At 38.8% G+C, this 22897-nt stretch overlaps 1 protein-coding gene across 3 annotated transcripts in view; it reads left to right on the forward strand.

Moving 5' to 3' along the window:
- Positions 1–22169: 22169 nt before the first annotated feature.
- RTN4 (reticulon 4) overlaps positions 22170–22897 on the forward strand; it is an 81494-nt gene continuing 80766 nt past the window's right edge. Inside the window, exon 1 of one of the 3 annotated variants that reach the window (XM_021711184.1) lies at positions 22170–22272. Coding sequence is in view for 1 of the 3 variants with exons in the window: in XM_008055641.2 (XP_008053832.2) it covers positions 22700–22879 (180 nt within the window). In the remaining 2 variants the exon portion in view is untranslated. Of the gene's footprint in view, positions 22273–22396; positions 22880–22897 lie in introns of those variants that run through there. The other 2 variants (XM_021711183.1, XM_008055641.2) reach the window with 2 other exon arrangements.

The raw sequence follows: 22897 nt of genomic DNA on the forward strand, positions 1-22897 counted from the left end.
TACATAAATTTATGCATTCTACGGCTGATGGACATTTTTTAAAAGTTTTAGATATTATGGATAAATTAGATATTATAGATAAAGCTGCCATGAACACCTTCGCATGACTTTTGGTGGACACATCCATTAATTTTCTTGATTTCATTTTGGCTTCAGTGTGTCAAGATGCCTATAAAGGCAACCCTTTACAGAGGAAGTATAGCATACCCCTCATACTAGCACATAGTGGTAGAAGGCACATGGGATAAAATCTGGAAATTTTGAGTGAGATTTAAGAAACTCTTTTAGTTATATAAATGTAAAGAAAATGTGATATAATTAACAACACATGTTCTAGTAAAATGCTATTTATGTAAACCAGATGTTAACGTGGTAGTGGATTCTGAGATGGAGACAATTCTCCTGTAGAATGCTGAACAAAGAGGACATTCTGTAACAGTAGAGTCAGTGGCTTTTCCAGACTAAAGATATTGATCAGTACTAAATTAGCTAAACTTATCTCTGCGATTTCACTTGGATTATTTCCAGCATATTCTTACTGACTTATTCTGAATATGCTATTTTAAAACCCATATGATAGAACACATGCGTTCCAAATGGAAAACTAAACCTGTTAATTTGTAATATTAATCTAACTTGATACCCCATCACTTTCGTATAAGTGACTCCTTAAAAAGCAAAGTTATATTGGGAAATAATTATGTTCAGTTAACCATATAATTTAAAATGAGAAAGTGAAGTGTCAATGAACTGGGATTTTACATAATATAATTAATTTGATTTCTGGTTAACTAAAGCCAAAAAATTATTTTTATTTCTCATTAATGAGCATTTGTAAAGTAAATTATTGCACTTTCAGTCTTAGTATTTTGGTGTAAAGATCCAATTTATTCTTTGATTATTTAAGAATGTCTTATCATTTTAAATATTAATAATTGTTGCAAAAGTGTTGTAGATGGTCTAAGTCTGGGGTGACTGGAAGTTTAAAAAAAATAAATTTCTGTTACCATATACTTTTTTTTTTTAACCATTTACAACTTTCTTCTAACTGTAGAATACTAAAACGTATAGTTATTTGTGAGTTCTAGTTAATGGTTTGTCTTTAGTCAACATTTTCTTTAATACAGATCTTTAAAATCAGGTATTATTCAATATTTCAAATAGCAGGTCATAACTAAAACCAAAGAAATTTGAAAGTATTATATCACTTCATTTTGCTACAATGACACTAAAAAGTAATTATGATCAAATTGTATTTTGGTTTAACTTTTAAACAAAATACAGTAGAACGTGTCCTTAACATTTAGAACATTCTGACATTATCACTTGTTTCTAAACATAAACATGGTTCTTTTTATTCATTGCTCAAAACCATTATTATTAATACATTTAATATTATTGGAAGTAGGATTATTAATGTGGTTTCTTTCTTTTGATTAAGTACTGAGTAACCAAAGAATATTTTAAAAATAAAGTATCAAGTGTGGTGATTTTTGGATGGAGAATTTTTTTAAACACTAGAAACCCTACATTGCTATTATGAGCTCTGACGTTTACATCACACTGCCTACTTGATATCTCTGCTTCAGCATCTTGAACTTAATGTGTCTAAATTGGGACCCTGACTCCCCGCCCCGTGCTGTGCCACTCTCCTCTCCCCATATCCCACCCGTTCCTAGCTGTCTTCCTCTTTTCAGAGAAAGGCACACCCACCCACCCAGTTGCTTGAGCCAGAATCCTGAACTTCATCTCTGGTTCCTCCCCATTCCTACATCCTATCCATCAGCAAGTTCTGTCATTTATCCCTCATAACCATATTTAGTTTGTTCTTTCCATCTCATCACCAGTATAACCTTCTACTTTTTTTCTGAGTCGGTGTCTCACTCTGTCGCCCAGGTTAGAGTGTAATGGCATGACCATGACTCACCACACCCTCGACCTCCTGGGCTCAGGTGATCCTCCCACTTCAGCCTCCCGAGTAGCTGGCACTACAGGCGTGAACCACTATGTCTGGCTAATTTTTAAATTTTTTTGTGTGGAGATGGTGTCTTACTATATTGCCTAGGCTGGTCTCAAACCCCTGGACTCCTCTCTCAGCCTCCTAAAGTGCTAGGATTACAGGTGTGAGCCACCGCCCCAACTGGGTCCATTTCTAAAGAAGAAGAGCACAGTGGATACTGGGGACCAAGAAGAAATCTTTAGCATACTCCACTACCTGACTGTCAACTGTGTGAGGGCAGGACTGTGCTTAATACAGTACCCAGCATCAAGTAGGTACTTCAGTATGTTTGTTAAGTGAATGAATGAATAAGTCAGGATGGGAAAGAAATGCAGAAATTACCTATGACTTCCACTGACGTTGAAGATTCAGCAGACACCCCTCCAGAGATTACAGTCTTTAAAAATAGGTACAATGGGAACATAATGACCACGTATTATAATTAGTACTAAAAAGATATATAAAACTATGAAACTGCAAAGAAACAAAAGATAGAAAACATCAAAATGGTAAAATAATAATTAGCAGGATACTATTGTTAATTTTATTGCCCCGTATCCACTCCTTTCAAAGTCCAGGACATTGAATTGGCTTTTTGTAATAAAAGAAAAATAATCTAATATAAAACACTAAATTCTGCATGATATTCAGGATAATGTTAGAAATACAAGTAACTATTTTTCTCTCTTACTCCCCGCCTTCTCTCTGTCTCCTATTATTGCTAGAGTAAGGTAGCAAGACATCCATTTGCTGACTACAACTCTAATGTATAAGTCAACAATATTCCAGGGGAGTTTTCTCCTTCTTGTATCTTTAGTCAAATATTATGAACTAAATTTGTACTATATGTATATGTATTAAGCATTTAAAAACAAAAAAGAAAGCTGATTAAGTATAAATCATAGATCTCATCCGTGGAGAGTTAAGATCAACAGGCAAAACACAAACTAAAGTTTCGATATTTTTCTGTGGTGCTTTACCTTTATAAAGAGCATTGACATACATTTTTATTTATTCCTGAAACAATACTTTGCTTTAGTTTGGGTTGTAAAAACAAAAAGACTTACTCAAGGTCATCTCCATAGTTATATATAAAACTGGAATTAGAACCCAAGTTATAGGACTCCATGTTCTCTGCATGTCACACTACCTTCTGAAAACCAAAACTACAACCAAAATTGCATTTTTGACTGTACAATATGCCAAGAACAACTAACAGAGTTACCATGTGATTGAAGTAAACCTGGTCTGCAGAGATGATTTCTAAAACTTTCTGTCATTTTTTCCCCTCATTTTTCTTAGTAACTTGGAAACACCACTTCATTTTCTGTCTTCTCTCTGCTGACTTCCAGTACCTGCAGACCCCATGTAACCACCAAGAGAGAAAGAAAATCTCCAACTGTCACAAATTGTGCTCAACACGGTAAAAGATGTTTGGGATTCCACGATGAGAACTTCAACTAGAATTTCAACAGTTCAGAAGCTGTGAAGCACAGACAAGACTGAAAGTGGCTGGTAGCTGGCATGTATACCATGGAAATTCCATATGGGTAAAAAAAATGAATCTGTAACTTTGTGTGGTACACTTACCATTATCACCACCTACACTTTCAGCTGAAAGCTGTTCGCGGCTGAAGAGAAACCCCTGATTCCCTCCCACACCACATCTCAGCTTAGTTTTGGTGTGAGTCGTGGGTGGCCTCACCCAGAATGTTTGCACCCTTTACCCAGAACAAACATTCCAGCAGTGTAACACTTGTAGAGTTTATAAAATAGAAGATTACTATTTAGTAATCTGCAATAAGTAAATCATAATAACACAATCAGCTTAAAAATATTTCATCTGCCTCTTCCTCTCCCTTATTCCCTGGATATCACTAACTAGTTGCTGATGCTGCTCCTTTTTTTTCTGAGTTAGAGTCTCACTCTGTCACCCAAGCTGGAGTGCAGTGGCATGCTCACGGCCACTGCAGACTCCACATGCTGGGCTTAGGTGATCCTTCCACCTCAGCCTTCCAAGTAGCTGGAATTTCAGACGTATGCCACCATGCCCAGCTAGCTGCTCCATTTTTTAAAGACCCTCATTTAGGTCCTTTGTTTCCACTCTCACCACCCTAGTTTTAGTTCTCTTCACCTTCAGGACTATAAAACCCACTGAGTTACTCTTGCTACCCATTCTCTCTTCACTTTTCCCAAACCTTTCTTTCCATGTTCCAAATAGTTTTACTGAATCAAGTTCTCCTGCTCAAAAACACAATGACTCGAAAAGTCTTAACTGCTCTTCTGATATTCAAAGTCCTCTAGAATATGACTTCACCCTATGTGACCTTATCCTGCTCTCTTAATAACAATAACTATTATTATTATTAGTTGAGGCCCCAAGTACCCTACTCTCAGCTAGGTGCTTTCCATATGCAATTTACTAACACAGACCCTCGCTCCAATTAGACCTGTGTCCTATGGTTGTCACACATGCTTTGCTGTCTTCTAAACTGTGCTGATACTCTATTTTTTGTAACTTCTAGATCTCCATATCCATATTTTGAGACTGAGATCATTTCACAGCACCTCCAGAAATCCCTTTAATCTTATATCAGACCCACTGATTGCTTCTCTGACTTTCAAACACTCTTTTGCTAAGTTATACACTTAGATATTTAATACCACGGTATGGCTATTTGGTTGTTTCAGGTATATAAATTCATTTTCAGTTAAATTGAAAGTAAAGTTAAATTTAAATGTGTTGGCAGTTAGATTTACTGGCATCCATGGATGGGCTTCAAAGGGTACATGAACATGAACATTTAAAATGGTATGTTTTGTGTTTATGCATTTTTTATGAGGTCAGGAGTTTTCAAAGCATCCCAAAGAGGTTCATGAAGAGGATTAAGTTATTTTCTGGATAACAAGTCTTATTCTGAGACCAAGTCTCCTATCTAAGCCTAGGAAATATATATCTTATTGCATAATCTCTGATTTTTCATTGTAAAAATGTCTAGCTAAGGTACATGGGTTTTAAAATTCTATCTGCTCTTTTTTACTCTGTATCAAATGGGGTTCTGAATTTTGATGCAGAACACACAGCCACTATATTGAGAACCTATTTCAACAGCAATTTTTAAATTAAATATTTCTTGAATAGGTAATACAGTTACATAACTTGAAAGTCAAAACTACATAAAAAAGGCAACCAGAGAAGTCTCACTCCTATCTGACTTTATAGGTGACTATTAACAAAAGACAATTTAATAATACAGATAATATAATAATGTCTATAGCTTCATTAGTCAAGGCTCTTTTAGTTGAGAGTAATAGAAGTTTATTTCAAACAAAAAAGAAATTTATTTAAAGAAGAGTGTGTCTCAAAGAAGGCAGAAAGTGTAGCCAGTTTTCACGAGGGATTGGAACTAGGGCTTAGGAGCCCTTAAAGAACACAAGCAGCTACTTTTTGTCTGACTTACTCTGTTTTCCTCCCCGCCACCCCCATTAGTAGATTAGTTGCTTTGGCATACACAAGGCAAAATATGGCTATTTCCTTGCTCCTAAGTGTACACATTCTAAATGCAAGTAACCAGTCAAGCTTATTATCTCTCAGTGCCAATTATTGTGGCAGGTAGGAGAGCGAGAGAGAGTGAGAGAGAGAGAGAGAGAGAGAGAGAGAGAGAGAGAGAGAGAAAGAAAGGGGGGGCAGAGATAAAAGAGAGAGAGACAGAGCCAGGGAAAGAGACAGAGAGACAAAGACAGAGATAGAACAGAGACTGATTGATTGTTTGGCCTGACTACTGACTAGAGTTATGTGTGCATCCTCTGAACAAGGAACAGGGAAAAAATACAAACATGGATACCAGGAATTCAGTTCTGTGTAGGAAAGTTCTTAGATAAAGGAGGTATGAATCAGCACAATATCTTCCAACGTGCCTACTAAAATGATCTTGCTCACCACAGTCAACTGGCTTTTTTTCTTTTTCTTTCTATCTTCAGACAGAGTCTCACTATATTGCCCAGGCTGGAGTGCAGTGGCTACTCACAGGTGTGATCCTCCCACTGATGATCAATATGGGAGTTTTGACCTGGGCCAAACTCTGCTCTGTTTCTGACCTGGGCCAGTTCACCCCTTCTCAGGCAATCTGGGTCCCCTGCTCCTGAAAAGTCTCCATATTGATGCTAAATTTAGTGCCAACATCCTGTAGGCATAGCACACTACAACCCTGACCTCCTGGGCTCAAGCGACCCTCCTGCCTCATCCTCCCGAATACCTGGGACTACAGATGTGTGCTGCTGGGCAAAGCTCAACTGGCTATTAATTTTCACAGACCTAAAGTCACCTTTGGTGTGAGTAGGTACCTACTGCTGATGATCTCTTTTCTTATTGGTGGAAATGACCTAGGAGACATTCAACTTTTGTTGAGAAGCATACTCTCCTGCGGCTTAGAGTACTGCTTCTCTCTCTCTCTCTCTCTCTCTCTATATATATATATATATATATATATATATGTATATATATATATATGGCTCCATAATATTCCATTGTGTATGTGTACCACATTTTTTCCTACTAAAAATTTAAAAAATTATATATATATATAGAGAGAGAGAGAGAAAGAGAGAGAGAGAAGCAGTGTATGCATTATATATATATTATATATTATATAAAGATGTGGGGTACAATTCAGTGTTAGGTATACAGACATTGATCATATAGGTATCCTTGTTGATGAGGTATGCCCCTCCCTCCCCTAGCAGTTTCCCTCTCTCTCTCTCTCTCTCTCTCTCTCTCTCTCTCTCTCTATATATATATATATATATATATATATATCCTCCTTCCTCCCCCCCTTCCTTCCTTCCCTCTCTCTTCCTCTCCTTGTCTCTCTCTTTCTCTCTTTCTGAGACAGAGCCTCACTGTGTCCCCTAGGTTGGAGTGTGTGGTGGTGTGATCATAACTCACTGCAGCCTCAAGCTCCTGGGCTGTCAGTCCTCTCGCCTCAGCCTCCTGAGTACCTGGGACTACAGGTACTCACCATCATACCTGACTAATTTTTTAAATTTTTGGTAGGAAAAAAAAAAGGTGGTGCACATACACAATGAATATTATGGAACCATAAAGAAGAACAAAATCGTGAACTTCACAGCAACCTGGATAGAATTAGAGTTTATAATACTGAGTGCTCTCTCACAGAAACAAAGAGCTGAGTATCACATTTTCACTCATAAGTTGACCTTGAACAACTACCGTAATACTATAAGAAAAGGATTGACAGTAGCGAGAAACTGCGGGGGAAGTGGGGCATGGGGAAAAGGGATTGACAGTAGTCGGATATCTGCCTGGGGAAGGGGAAGCACATCTCATCAACAAGGGTATCTGCACAATGAATATTTGTATACCTAAGCCTGAATTGTACTCCACAATTTTAAAATAAAAATTAAAAGAGAGAAAAAAAATAAATTTTTAGTAGAGATGAGTCTCCCTATGTTTCCTAGCCTGGTCATTTCCTAGCCTGGCTTCAAACTCCTCCTACCCTCAAGCCATCCTTCCACGTCAGCCTCCCAAAGTGCTGGGATTACAGGTGTGACTATTGCATCTGGCCTATTTTTATTGAAAGTTTTTAAAATAAAAACTAGACCAATTCACATTGGCTGCCGTCTGCTTTTCTCACATTAGCTAATGCTAGTGTTATTACCTCTGGGAACAAGGACCACTGCCTAATCACCAAGAATAACAAAGAACAGAGTGATTCAGGGCTCATGCCAGTCCCCTCCTTCCAATTCTGTTTGAGTTTTAAGGTGTATATGTGTGAAACATTTGGGTATATATCTGTATTAGTTTTCTATGGTTACCATAACAAACTACCCCAAACTGGGTGATTTAAAACAAGTTCTGAGGCTAGATGTCCAAAATCAATGTGTTGGCAGTGCCATGCTCCCATCAAAGCCTCTAGGGGAGGATCTGTCCTAGTGTCTTCTGACTTCTGGTAATCCCAGGGACTCCTTGGCTTGTGGCAGCATAACTCAAATTTCTGCCTGTCTTCATGTGGCTGTCTTCCCTGTGTGTCTCTGTCTTCTCGCATCACAGAAGGACACCAATCAAGTTGGATTAAGGTCCATCTTACTCCAGCACAACCTCATCTTAACTATTAACATTTGCAATGATCCTATTTCCAAATAAAGTTATTCTGAGGTACTAAAGTAAGAACTACAATACTTAATTACTTACTAAGAGGTCCCATGCAAGTTTTTTTTTTAGAACTATAGGTATATTTACTTAACTGATTCAATTCTGTTATTTGGAATAAAGAGTTTACAGTCACACCACCCTGAATGTACCAATCTTGTCTGAAATAGATAAAAGAAACAAATGAAGTAATATAGTCTTAAAATATCTGCAGTCAGGCTGGGTGTGGTGGCTCACGCCTATAATCCCAGTATTTTGGAAGGCCTAGGTGAGAGAATTGCCTGAGCCCACGGGTTCGAGACCAGCCTGGGCAACTTGATGAGCCCTCATCTCTACAATAAATCAGAAAATTAGCTGGGCATGGTGGTGCGTGCCCACCATGTAGTTCCAAGTAGTTCCAGCTACTTGGAAGATTGAGGTGGAAGTATCACCTGAGCCCAGCAGGTCGAGGCTGCGGTGGTCAGGAGTGTGCCACTGCACTCCAGCTTGGGCGACAGAGTGAGTCTCCAACTAAAAAAACAACTAAACAAACAAACAACAACAACAACAAAACAAAACTGTAGTCAACTAGGTATTTTGGGGACTCTTCCTTTTTTTATTTAAATAAAAGTTCTGCAGTCAATATTGTTTTTATTTTTATTAAGATATACACAATGGAATATTATGCAGTCATAAAGAAGGACAAATATATGAACTTTGCAGCAAATTAGATGAATTTGGAGTCGATAATACTCAGTGATTTATCACAGAAAGAACTGAGTTCCATATGTTCTCACTCATAAAGTGAACTTGAACAATTATAATGCTACAAGTAAGTGATTGGCAGTAGCAGAAAACTGTCAGGGAAAGGGTGGTGGGACTGGCAGTTGAGGGAAACTGCTAGGGGAGGGAGGGGCATACCATGTTTGTATACCTAACACTGAATTGTACCCCACGTCTTTATAATAAATAAATTAATTAAAAAAAAGATATTTGGCTGAGTCACTGACTTTAATATCATTTTCTTGAATATACTTCCAAGTCTATTTACCTCTTCATATAGAGTTTTCATATTTACTTTTATAAGTGAGAAAAATAAAGTTAAAGAAGCTCATCTAGGTTGAATGTACTCTGTGCCTATCCTCTTTCTCTTCATTTTCTTACTTTGAAATGTGTAAAAGGAAACTCCCCTTTCAAGAAAAACTCTAAGAATCTTGTTACATTTATAAAGACTTCTTCTTACAAAAGAAATCTGCCAGCACCATCTTTCTTCAGAGCATTGTTGCAACTATTCTATGATAAAGTACATCTTTCTGAGCTGCATATCCCAATTTTTGGTGTTAGTGCTAAAGATAAACTACACATTACAAAAGAAACAAAAAACAATTTAAAAATGATCTTGAAGGCAGATCAGAGGTAGAGACTGAGAAGTCATTCAGTTTAAATCCCTGATTTGCAGAGGTTACTAAAAATTGTCTGGTTATGGCATAGCAAAATTGTATCTAGAAACTTGCTCTACTGTCTTTTCTCCATTGTCTTTTCTTCCGTATCTTATTCAAAAGTTGCATAAAAGATAAATGGCTGGCATTGAATTGCATACTTTGAGTGTAAGAATTGTATGGTATGTGAGTTATATATCAATAAAGCTGTTAAAAATGAATTGCTGGGTTTAAGAGGTACAGTCATGAAAGTACAACATGCTTAAGAAGCATTTGTTTTAAATAATCATTTATTTTTTAATTGCACGGTAGTTATCTGAAAATAGCAACTTGTCCCAATTCCAATGTCTAAATAACAATTTAGGCAAGATTTCAATTTTATTTAGAACACCATCAATTTCATAGAAATAGAGGGTGATTTAGAGAAGGAGAATTAAGAAATAGTCTTAAAACATTTTCTGACACAAAATCTGCACGCATTTATAGCACTAAATTAAAACGTAAACTCTTAAATAATGCTTTCATGGAGCACAGAGTACTATACTGCAAGATCACCTTCTTAGAGGACAAATTAGATTAATAGGAAACTGTATTTTCTCTGTTCTCTCTTTTTGGATCTCTTATTAGTGATTCATAGGCTTCCCAAGTTGATCTTCTTTCTTAGCTTTTATCTTCTGTATTATATCTTTTTGTTTAAAAATTCAGCTTTATTGAGGTATAATTTGTATCCAATGAAGTTCATTCATTTTAAGTGTACCGTTTAATGAATGTTGATAATGTATATAGACATATAACCATCACCACAATCAAGATAGAGTTGATTTCTATCATTCCAAGAAGTTCCTCAGGCCCCTCTACAGTCATTCCCCTTCTTCCTTGCAACTTTGCCTGTTAATTCAGAGTGTCACATAAACAGAATCATACAGTATGCCGTCTTTTGTGTCTTGTTTCTTTCATTGAAGATAACCTTATGAGTTTTTTCCGTGTTGTATATATCAATAATCTGTTGCTTTTTATTGCTGACTAGGATTCCAAAGCTATGATGTGTTTATCCATTCACCAGTTGATGGACACTTGCATTTTTTCCTATTTTCATTTCTCTTGGACCAATGCCTAGGTGTGAAATTGCTGAATCATATGTTTAGGGATGTTTAATTTTATTAGGAACTGGCAAATGTTTTTCCAAGATGGTTATACCATTTTATACTTGCAACAGCATCATATCTCCTTGCCAAATTTTATTCTACTTTTTTTTTCAAGAAATTTTATAGTCTGAGTGTTCTTTTGAGGCACATAATCCATTTTGAGTTAATGTTTGAATATGATGTGAAGTAAGGATTGAAGTTCTTTTTGTTTTGATTTGCACAGTAATATCCAATTGTTCCAACCCCATTTGTTGAAAAGATTGTCCTTTCCCATTAAAATACCTTGACAACTTTGTCAAATATTAATTGACTACATATGTGTGGGTCTATATGTCTCTTTCTGTACTCTATATTTATCTGCCTTTATGCCAATACTACGTGTCTTCATTACTGAAACTTTATCATAAGTTTTGAAATTGTTTAAGTCTCTCCAGCTTCTTTAATTTATCTTGGCAATCCTCATAGTTTAATGGTCTTGAGCATATTTTGTTAAATTCATCCTTTGATATTTCATATTTTCTGATGCTATTGTAAATAGTATTGCTGTTTTTGGTCCATTTATTTATTTTTTGGTCCATTTATAAATGCACAAGTAAAATTGCATCTATTTATTAGGTACAACATGATATTTTGAAATACATGTACATTGTAAAATGGCTTAATTGAGCTAATTAACATATGTATCATCTCACATACTTATCATTTTTTGTGATGTGAACACATAAAATTTACTCTCTTAGCAACTTTCAAGAATACAATACACTGTTATTAACTATAGTCACTATATTGAACCAGATATTTCTTGAGTTTATTCCTCCTAGCTAGCCAAAATTTTGTATTTTTTTGACCAACACCTGTACTGCTTTTTTTTCAAAACTTCAATTTGCACTTGTTTGTTGCTACTATCTCTTTTGCTCTTTTTTTTTTTTCTATTTCAATCTTATCTTCTAACATTCCTATTAATTAAAAAAAACTGTAATTAGAACTTTTTTTAGTGTGGTAAAATACACATACATAAAATGTACTATTTTAACCACTTTTAAGTGGGCAGTTCAGTGGCATTAAGTATATTCACATTGTTATCTTATCCTTGCTACCATAGCCAACTTTTGGCTCTTGAGAATAATGTTGCTGTGACCACATAATTGGTTTAAATTTATGAACTCTTTCATTTTCTTTTTCATTTTTATTTTGTCTGTTTTTGTTTTATGCAAGGGATATCTGCTTTGATCTCCCTCTAAATATTAATTATAGTTCTTTGTTATTTTCTTGTGTTCTCTATATGTCTCTGTTCCCTCAAGGTTTTTGTTGTTGTTGTTGTTTTCTATTTGCTTTCATCTTTAGCTTTCATTCAAGGCTTTTATCAAGTGTTTGGTTCTTGGTTTCTGTTTCATGTTTAAGAGCAGTCAACAGATATATGGAAAAATGTGCAGCCTCACTAGTCATCAAGGAGATGCAAATTAAAACTACACTGAGATAACCATCTAACTCCGGTCAGAATAGCCATCATCAATAACTCAAAAAATAACAGATGCTGGAGAGGATGTGGCGAAAAGAGAAGACTTCTACACGGTTGGTGGGAGTGCAAACTAGTTCAGCCTCTGTGGAAATTCCCCAAAGTTCTAAAAACCTTCCATATTGACCTTCCATATGACCCCGCAATCTCCCTACTGGGAATATACCCGGAAGAACTCAGGTCACTCTATAAAAAAGATACTTGTACACGTATGTTTATCGCAGCATTGTTCACAATAGCAAGAACATGGAACCAACAATGCTGCCCATCAAAAGAGGACTGGATAAAAAAATGTGGTACATATACACAATGGAATACTACACAGTCATAAAAAGAACAAAATCATGAACTTTGCAGCAACCTGAATGGAATTAGAGTATAATACTGAGTGATCTCTCACAGAAACAAAGAGCTGAGTATCACATGTTCTCACTCATAAGTGGACCTTGAACAACTACCATAATACTAAAAGAAAAGGACTGAAAGTGGCAAGAAACTCCGGGGAGTGGGGTGGGAGAGGTGGGGAGATGGGATTGACAGTAGTCGACATCTGCCTGGGGAGGGGGGGGCACACCTCATTGATAAGGGTAACTGCACGGTGAATATTTGTATACCTAGCCCTGAATTGTACCCCACAATTTTAAATAAAAATTAAAAAGGGGGGAAAAAGAGTGTAGCATTAAAAATACGGACTGGAAGCTCTGGGAGAAGGGGAAGACTTGTAGACATGATTAGGCCTTTTGTTTTGTTTTGTTTTGTTTTTGAGTTGGAGTCTCACTCTGTCGCCCGGCCTGGATGGCCACCGCAGCCTCGACCTGCTGGGCTCCGGCGATCCTTCCGCCTCAGCCTTCCGAGTAGCCAGAATTAAGGCGCGCGCTACCACGCCCGGCTGATTTTTTGATTTATTGTAGAGATGAGGTCTCGCTGCCCAGGCGGGTCTCGAACCCATGGGCTCAGGCAATCCACTCACCTCAGCCTCCCAAAGGCGCGGGATTACAGGCTGAGCCACCGAGCCCAGCATGATTAGGCCTTTTTACTGGGGTACTGCAATGCCAGTACTTTGAAGAATTTCTTCTGTAGCCATTTTATTTCTCCATGTAAGAATTTGCCAATTTCCTATCTGGGGGCAAATAGTGTATAGAAGACAGTGGAGGTTGTGGGGAGCAGTGGTGGTGGGCTAGCAAGAATATATTTAAGCTTGGCAGTAGACTTTCTGAGAACAGGATGGGGATACGGGGACCAAAGGTTCCACTTTTACTAAACCCATTTGTTTGCAATTCTGGCACTTCTGGGGGCTGAACTCTCAGGAACTCTCAGGAGTTCTGTGACACAAAATGACTTGCTTCTTGCTGGCACTGCCCCTTGAGAAACATTTAGGTGGCAACTTCAATCACTCTTCTAAGTCTGTCACTGATCCTCCATCTGCTTTTTGTCCTCCAAAAATGTGCTGAAATATTTTACCCACTGCTGTCGCTTCTCTTATTCTCTTTGTCCTTGTTGGTTAATATCATTTTTATTGCTTTACTGACAACTTAATGGGGTTTGGGGATATAGAGGAAGCAAACACATGTTTAACTCATTAGAGTAAATAGCATCTTATCATTCACAAATGATTTACAACATTTCTTTTACCACTTGGTAGAACAAAATTCTACTCAGAAAAATTATAGATCACAATAACTTTTTAGTAATAAAGGGAAAATGAGTTTCAAAAAGACACAAGCACAGTAATATATTATAGCATTTTTAGGGATGATTGTGTTTTGGGGTTCTCTGGAAAAAAGAAAATAAGTTACATAGAAGTACTATAGGTTTTTTGATTTAAAAAACCCTGTAATTCATAAATGTTAGGAACACATAAAAGAACCACTTATTATGTAGTTAATTTTGTAATTTAATGGAAGATGTTTGATCTCTTTTTCATTTTAATTATTATTACTGCTAGTATTGTTAATTTACTTATTTTTAGAGACGAGATCTCACTGTGCTGCCCAGGCTGATCTCAAACTCCTGGCCTCAAGTGATCCTTCCACCTGGGCTTCTTAAACTGCTGGGATTACAGACATAAACCACTGCGCAGGCCCTTGCTTAATTTCTTACTGCTTTTCTTTTAGGCTTTTTTTTTAAGAGTCTTTATCAAAGGGTGGTTACAGGAAGAGGCAAAAGTCCATTAGGCAATTCTACTACCTGTTATCGGCTAAGAGATTGGAGCCACCAGCTTAATGAGGGTTTTAGGATAATCTGTAGGCTTAAATTATTGGTGCTGTCCCTATTTCTGTAAGTTACTTAGTGCTAAATATAATTATACTTGCTGGAGTAGTATTTTCAGTTCTGAGTTTAATATTTAAGGTTGATAGACAAGATAGAAGGAGCACCTATTTAAAAACTAAAGAACTGGACCTATGAAGAAAAGCTAGAGGGAGTTTTTTTTGGTTTGTTTCACTTGAAAAAGTAAAGGTTAGGAGGAGATAATGTTGTTCCAGTACATCCAGAGATGTTACATGTTAATGTTTTCCAGGGATCCATTCTTGGCCATGTTCTCCCAGGTGTGGCAGACAGTATTCATCAACCTGCTTGGTCACCCCTCCTCGCCACCCCATTATTTCCCCTCAGATCTTGACCCATAAAACTAACAGATTTAGGTCCCTGCTCTCCACACCAGACCTCTATTCTAAATCCAGTGCTGGTATTCCAGCTGCTTTCTGATTATTTCTACTCCAACGTTCTGCAGTCAACTCAAGTTCAATGTATCTAAAAACTCAGTTCATTATATTCTCCCGGCATTATTAATCCAAACTGTGCTACCTCTTCTGACTTCTTTTCTTTGATAAAGGCAGTACCAGTTTACCTTGTCACCTCTATACTTAAACCTTAGAATCATCTTTTCATTCTTCCTTTCCATCAGCCCCTTCATCCTATTGGGCACCAAATTCTATGAATTCACCTTCTTAAATGTTTTTCAAATTTATTTTCTCCTCTCTATTTTCTATACTATCAGTTTGGGCACTCATTGACTTTTGCCTGAATTATAAGCAGTAATTGTGTTTCACTTTAACCACAGTTGCTATAATAAAGTTACTGGGCAATGATTACCAATGAAATATTGTAATTGCATCTTAAATATTGTTTCCTACTCAAGCACTCATAATCCATTCTCAGGCAGTGTTACTTTTGTAAATTACCAATCAGGTCATCCCACTGTCCTGCTTAAAAAGACATTTAATAATTGGAGAATAATGTTTCCACTCTTTAGCATGGCATTTGAGACCTTCACAGTCAGTACACAGCTTATTTTTCTGGTTTTAGCTTCAATCACTTCCAGTCTTTCTAGCTGTAGCAGACGTCTCTCTATGCCTTGAATCTTTGATGTTTCGTTTCTCTCTGCTACTGTAGATTTTCTCTTTTCTTTAGATGCCCTCCTTTCTTTACCTCAAAAGATCAAGTATCAGCTACTTTTATGAAGCATTCTCCCAATCCTGCTGGAATATGTCTATGCCTGTCTCTCCCTATCTCTCTCTGTCTACACACACACACACACACACACACACACACACACACACACACACGAGGGGGAACTCAAAAAAATCAGAAAGTATATATAAAAAATTGTGTATTCATTCTTGTACTTATTGACATCTTCAAAGTACTTTGATGCAATGCACCTACTATCAGGATGCTTTTTCCACTGCTCAAAACTGTTTTTGAACTCATTAATTTTGATGCCTTTTAGTGCTTCTGCCACTTTCTGTTTCACCTCTTCCACATGGACAAAACATTTCCCTTTGAGGACTTTTTTCATCTGGAGAAACAACAGCAAAAAATGTTGTTCAGGGAGAGATCAAGTGAATAGGGAGAGTGGGGCACAGGGGTCATGCTGTTTTTGGACAGAAACTGCTAAACATTCAGCACCATGTGGCAAGTTGTTCGTGTAAATCACCCATCATGAAATAGGCAAATGTGTTGAAAGAATCTCCAAAAAAATATTCATTGAAGCCAAAGGCAGCCTCTCACAACAACACTAGCTGGTACACTGATACCGATGGATTCCTAGAACACTTATCTAGCGGGGGGAAGCCTGTACTACAAAGGGCCTGCCTTCCAAAAAAAATTCAATGTTTTTTGGGGTTCCTTCTCAATATAGTAGTTTCCCCCTCATCTGTGGGATGTATGCTCCAGGACCCCCAGTATATTTTTTTTTAACATACACACCTATAATGAATTTTCATCTTTTCACCTTAAGGAAGGACTTTATGCTTCTCTTTGATATATTCAAATTGCCAACATCACTACTCTTGTGTTTTGGGGTCACTATTAAATAAAATCAGGGTTACTTGAACACAAGCACTGCAATATTATGACCAGTCCATCGATCAGAGATGGCTGCAGAGAGACAAATGGGCAGAGAGTGTAGATAATGTGGGTACACTGGACACAGAAATGAGTCATGTCCCTCATGAGACAGAGCAGGGTTGCTTGAGATTTCATCATGCTAGTCAGAATAGCACATAGTTTAAAACTTATGAATTGTTTATTTCTGAAATTTTCAATTAATGTTTTTGAGCTGTAGTTGACTTAAGGTAGCTGAAACCACAGAAACTAAAGCAGCAGATAAGGTGGTAGTACTCTGTGTGTATATATATATACACATACTCACATATATATATACACATATACATATATATACACTTGAACATGTATGCATATACACGTGTATATGTATTTATTTATAGATATATATTTTAATGTGAACTAGACTATCCATTTCTTGACATGAGGAAATGTGATTTGTTTATACTTTTTTTTTTTTTTGAGTTGGAGTCTCTCTCTGACACCCAGGCTGGAGTGCAGTGGCACATTCACGGCCACCCCAGTGTTGACCTGCTGGGCTCAGGTGATCCTTCTGCCTCAGCCTTCCAAGTAGCTGGAACTACAGGCACATGCAACCATACCCAGCTAATTTTTTTTGTTTAGGGACAAGGTTTCGCCAAGTTGTCCAGGCTGGTCTTGAACCCCTGGACTCACACAATTCTCTTGCCTCAGTTGTTTATTCTTTATCACCAGAGCCTAGATGCTCAATAGATTTTACTTACATAAATGAATAATGTTTATTCTGAAGACAGTGACCACCTGGTTTCTATCTCTATTGAAGATAAAATAACAGAACTTACACATTAGTCTTTAGGTATGAGAAAAAGTAGATGATATATTGGAATGAGTTATTTAATTTTGTGGAACTCTCTGTAGTTCTCTTTTCCTATGAGGATACAGTTTAATTTGCCAAGGATACCATAGGAATTCCTTGCGTAGATTTGTGCTGCTAAATAAAGTGAATTTTCTGTTGGATCAGAAATGATTTTTTTCCACTAGATCAAAATTAATTTTACCAGAGAAACGATGCATATTAAAATGGTTTAAGGAAATGTACTAATAAAGCAGAGGACTCAAGAAAGTTAAGGGAGAAAGACAACATTAAATTTAAATTAAATATTAAAAAAAAAATTATTTTAGCCAGGTATGGTAGCTCAAGCCTGTAATCCCAGCAATTTGGGAGGCCAAGGTGAGAGGATTGCCTGAGTCCACTGGTTCAAGAACAGCCCGGGCAACTTGGTGAAACCTCATCTCTACAATAAATCAAAAAATTAGCTGGGTGTGGTAGTGTGTGCCTGTAGTTCTGGCTACTTGGAAGGCTAAGGTGGAAGGATCGCCAGAGCCCAGCAGGTCGAGGCTGGGGTGACCGTGAGTATGCCACTGCACTCCAGTTGGGCAATGTAGTGAGACTCCAGTTAAAAAAAAATTATTTTAGAGACAAATTTTAGCTCTGTCACAGGCTGAATTGCAGTGGCACAATCATACCTCACAGCAGGCTTGAACTCCTGTGGCTGGGACTACAGATGCACACGACCACATCCAACTAATTAAAAAAAAATTATTTTTTTGGTAGAGATTAGGGGTTACCCAGGCTGGTGTTAAACTCCGACCTCAAACTATCCACTTGCCTTGACCTCCTGAGTGTTTGGATTATAGGCATGAGACACCAAGGCAGGCCTAGGTTCAATTTTAACATGACCTTCATTTGCTTATCACATGGCTTCTGTTTTTCCTTTTCCTTTTTTTTCCCCTTAACGTGGTAAGCTCTCATTATGATAGGACTTAATGTATTTCAGGCCGGACATGGTGGCTCATGCCTGTAATCCCAGCCCTTTGGGAGGCCCAGGCAGGAGTATTACTTGAGTCTAGCAATTCAAGACCAGTCTGGGCAACAAAGCAAGATCTCATTTCTACAAAAAATCCAAAAATTAGCGGGGGTGTAGTGGCATGCACCTGTAGTTCCAGCTACTCAAGAGGCTGAGGCAGACAGATTGCCTGAGCCCAAAAGTTGAAGGCTGTGGTAAACTGTGATTATGCCACTGTACTCCAGCCTGGGTGACAGAGTGACCACAACTAAAAAAGAAAAACATGTATTTCAGGTCCAACAATAATTTCAGTGCTTGCTTAGCATGATTGAAGAAGTTGATTTTGTTTTGTTTTAATTAATTAATTTTGGGGGGGTACAGAATGTGAGGTTGAGACATTTAGGTCTCTCTCTCTCTCCATGTGTCTCTCATCTTCCAGGATGGCTAGCACGGGCTTCTTCATAGAGTGTCAGCACTCCATGAGGGAGAGTGAAGCTGCAGCTTCTCTGCTGGTTAGGCTTGGAACTCACTTCCAGGGTCTTCTATTGGTCAAGAAATTCCAAGGCCAGCTCAGAAAAGAGGGAAATCGATCTGTCATCTCAGTGGGATTTGTTGCAAAGATTTTGTGGCCATTTTTTTAATCTACTACAGATGACTAACTTTAAAAAACCGACTGTGTGAAATTATTTTTTCCCTTTTCTTAAATTTGAAAATTTATTTTGTTTGTATAAGGTTATAGGGTACAAGTGTAATTTTGTTACATGGATATAGTGTGGTGGTAAAGTCAAGGTTTTTAGTGTATCCATCAGCCGAAAAATGTACACTGCACTCAAGTAATTTTTCATTACCCACCTCCTCCCATCGTCTCTCTCTTCTGAGTCTCCATTGTCTGTCTTTCTAGATTCTATGTCAATGTGTACACATCATTTAGCTCTCACTTACAAGTGAGAACATGATAATGGGAGGGAGATTGGTCAAGTTGACCTCCAAAAGTCCTTCCAAATCTGAGATTCTATGATTCTACTAGGCTGAATGACTCTCTTGTCATGTTCTCAGAGAAAACAGTTATTAACCAGCGGTTGTCTGGAAACTATAATCTTCTGGTAAGATATTTTCAAAGAAATTTGACTGAATAACTATTTTCAAATTATTGTTAAGATTCAGAATTTGTATTCTTCCTTTAACCATTACAAATATCCACCAGAATTTTGTTAGAGTGATTTTTACATCTAGTTATAGTAACGTGTAACTAGCTCTACTTTTAATATTGGTACTTTCTTTATTAACCTGTTTTGCATAAACTCTTTACTCTTATTTATCCATCAAATACTTATTTTTCAGAAGTCTCTGAGGTTAATAATATAAAATGTTATTCTGCCTCAGAGGAGAGTGCTTTTATTATTGCCTCAGTATTTACTACTGAAGTTGTAAATCTAACCATTTTTCTATAATCATTCCTTTATGAAACTTTTACTAAAGATATTCCCTTGAGACTATTTTAGTAGTAGCAGGTACAGAGATATATGAATGCAGAAATATCACATAAGCCACTTACAAATACCATAAAACCTGTTTACCTTAAACCTATATGGAAACCCCATGAAACTTTCCATTAAGAAATTTCAAAACACTCATAGTAAACCAATACTGAATTATTAACTAAAGTCTATGGTTTACATTAGGGTCAACTATTTCTATTTTACAGTTCTATGATTATTCTAGATGCATGATGTTATGTATCCACCATTTAAGTATAATACAGAATAGTTTCACTGACCTAAAAATCTCCTGTGTTCTAGCTGTTCATCCCTCCTTCAAACCCTGCTTTTCTTTTTTTAATGCCCAAATTAAGTTTAAGGTAATATAAATTAGTTGGAGTTAAGAATTTGCTAAAATAAACCAGTGATTCCCCACGGCAATCAACATTTCCTAACCATTAATCTAGACTAGCATTGTCCAATAGAAATGTGTGAGCCATATATGTATTTAAAATATTCTAAAAAAGAAAAAGAAAAACTATTCTAGGCTGGGCATGGTGGCTCATGCATGTAATCTTAGCACTTTGGGAGGCAGAGGTGGGAGGACTGCTTGAAACCAGGTGTTCAAGACCAGCCTAGGCCACATAGGGAGACCTTGTCTCTACAAAAAAATTCAGAAGATTAGTCAGGTGATGGTGCATCTATAGTCCCAGCTATTTGGGAGGCTGAGGCGAGAGGATCGCCTGAGCCCAGGAGTTTGAGGCTGTGGTGAGCTATGATCATGCCACTGTATTCCATCCTGGGCAACAGAGTGAGATCTCAATTCAAAAAAGAGCAATAGGCCCGGTGTGGTAGCTCATGGCCTATTATTCCAGCAGTTTGGGAGGCCAAGGTGAGACCCAGTCTCTACAAAAAATAATATAAAAAAAGAGAAATTAATATGATGTTATACTTATCTCAATATTCAAAAATATTATCAGTTTCAACATGTAAGCAATATGAAAATGGAGATATTTTACATTTTGGAGGGGTACTAATTCTTGAAATCCAGTATGCATTCTACAATTTACAGCACATCTTATTTCAGACTAGCTATATTTCAAGTGTTCAATAGCCACAGTAGCCAGTGACTAACGTATTGTACAGCACAGATTTAGACTGTGATCAACTTGAAAGCAGGTTATCCTCTCTCCAGGGCCTCCAGAGTAGGTACATAGTGAATCTAATGGGAGGGGGATTGAAAGGCATATCAGAAAGACAGAAGGACTCTCTAAACCCCTGGATGCTGATTCTAACATGTTCTGCAACTACTTTTTTTTTTTGAGTTGGAGTCTCACTCTGTCACCCAGACTGGAGTGCAGTGGCCGCTCCTGGCTGGGCTCCGGCGATCCTTCTGCCTCAGCCTTCCAAGTAGCTGGAACTACAGGTGCGCGCTACCACGCCCGGCTCATTTTTGACTTATTATAGAGATGCGGTCTCGCCAAGTTGCCCAGGCGGGTCTCGAACCCGCCGGCTCAGGCAATCCACTCACCTCAGCCTCCCAAAGGCTCAGGATAACAGGTTGAGCCACCGAACCCGGCACTGCAACTACTTTTTAAAACTCTCCAGTCTTGGAAAAAGTGGAATGGGATTCATGCTTATTCCCGCATATAAAACCAATGAATATTGGATTTCCTGACTCCCAGAAAGCCTGAATCATCTGAAATGTTGGCTCTGAGCCTAAGGTGATTGAAATGTAATGTGAACTAAATCTGCTTTCCAAGGCATCTTTCTCTTTTTGCCGTCTCTCTCCCTTCCCTCCCTCTCTCTTGGGGTGACTCATTCTCCTACCGCTAAGCGTCCAGCAGCAGGCCAAGCGTCAAACTCTCTTTGGAAGAGCAGACCTCAAATGGTCCTCGGGCCCTAGGTCGCCAGATAATCGAGCACAGCCCTGTTTTGTCTAATAATTCCAGAGCCTGCAGTTTAGACTGGGAGTGAGTATAAAACCTTTTTTTTTTTTTTCCTTTTAGGGTGGTGGTGCTAGTGATGTGGTTTGAGAATTTAAGTGAAAAATATAATCTTTTATTTCAAAATCTTTCAAAATCCTTAGGGCCTACTTCACAGTCCCGTAGTACCTTTCTCCAGTCTGGTTTTTTTCCTTTCCCGGGAGGAAAGTTTCCACCCTCAGTCCCGTAGGATAACGCCCTTCCGGTGGCGCACCGGGGACCTCCTCGACCGCTCCAGGCCGGCAGCTCGCCCCCTTCCGCAGTACCCTAAGCACAGATTGACCTCCAGCCGCGGGCAAGGCCAAGACCCCACCCCAATCCACATCTACCCAGAAGGGCGGGTGGAGCTCTCAGCCCCAGGCCCCGCCCATCGAACGCTATCCCAGCCGGTCAGAGAGAGGAAGTGCTGTAAGCCCCACCTACTTTCACCTCCTTCCCTTTCCGTTGGGCCGGCTTGCTGCCCATCTTCTCTATCCTGCAGCCGATTGGCTCTCTCCGTCCCGCGCCAGTCCCTGCCCTGCCAGCCGGGGAGGGTTGAGTCACGCCAAACTGGGCGGAGAGGCTGCTGGCCTCTCTTCTTCGCTCGTCTGGGCGGCGGCGGCGGCGGCAACTGGGGACGGGGCGGGTGGCGCATCACGGGCGCGGAGGCAGGAGGAGCAGTCTCATTGTTCCGGGAGCCGTCGCCACAGCAGGTCCCTCGGCTCGGCTGGCCCAGCCCCTCTCGGTCCTTCCCCACCCCCCACGACCGCCCGCGGCTCTGAGGAGAAGCGGCCCGGCGGCGGCAGCGGCTGCAGCAGCATCTCCGACCCGCCAGCCATGGAAGACCTGGACCAGTCGCCCCTGGTCTCGTCCTCTGACAGCCCGCCCCGGCCTCAGCCCGCGTTCAAGTACCAGTTCGTGAGGGAGCCCGAGGACGAGGAGGAAGAGGAGGACGAGGAGGAAGAGGAGGACGAGGACGAAGACCTGGAGGAGCTGGAGGTGCTGGAGAGGAAGCCCGCCGCCGCGCTGTCGGCG

The sequence above is a fragment of the Carlito syrichta genome, unplaced genomic scaffold (genome assembly GCF_000164805.1).
Source record: "Carlito syrichta isolate Samal-C Ts95f unplaced genomic scaffold, Tarsius_syrichta-2.0.1 Scaffold301904, whole genome shotgun sequence".
NCBI lineage: Eukaryota > Metazoa > Chordata > Mammalia > Primates > Tarsiidae > Carlito > Carlito syrichta.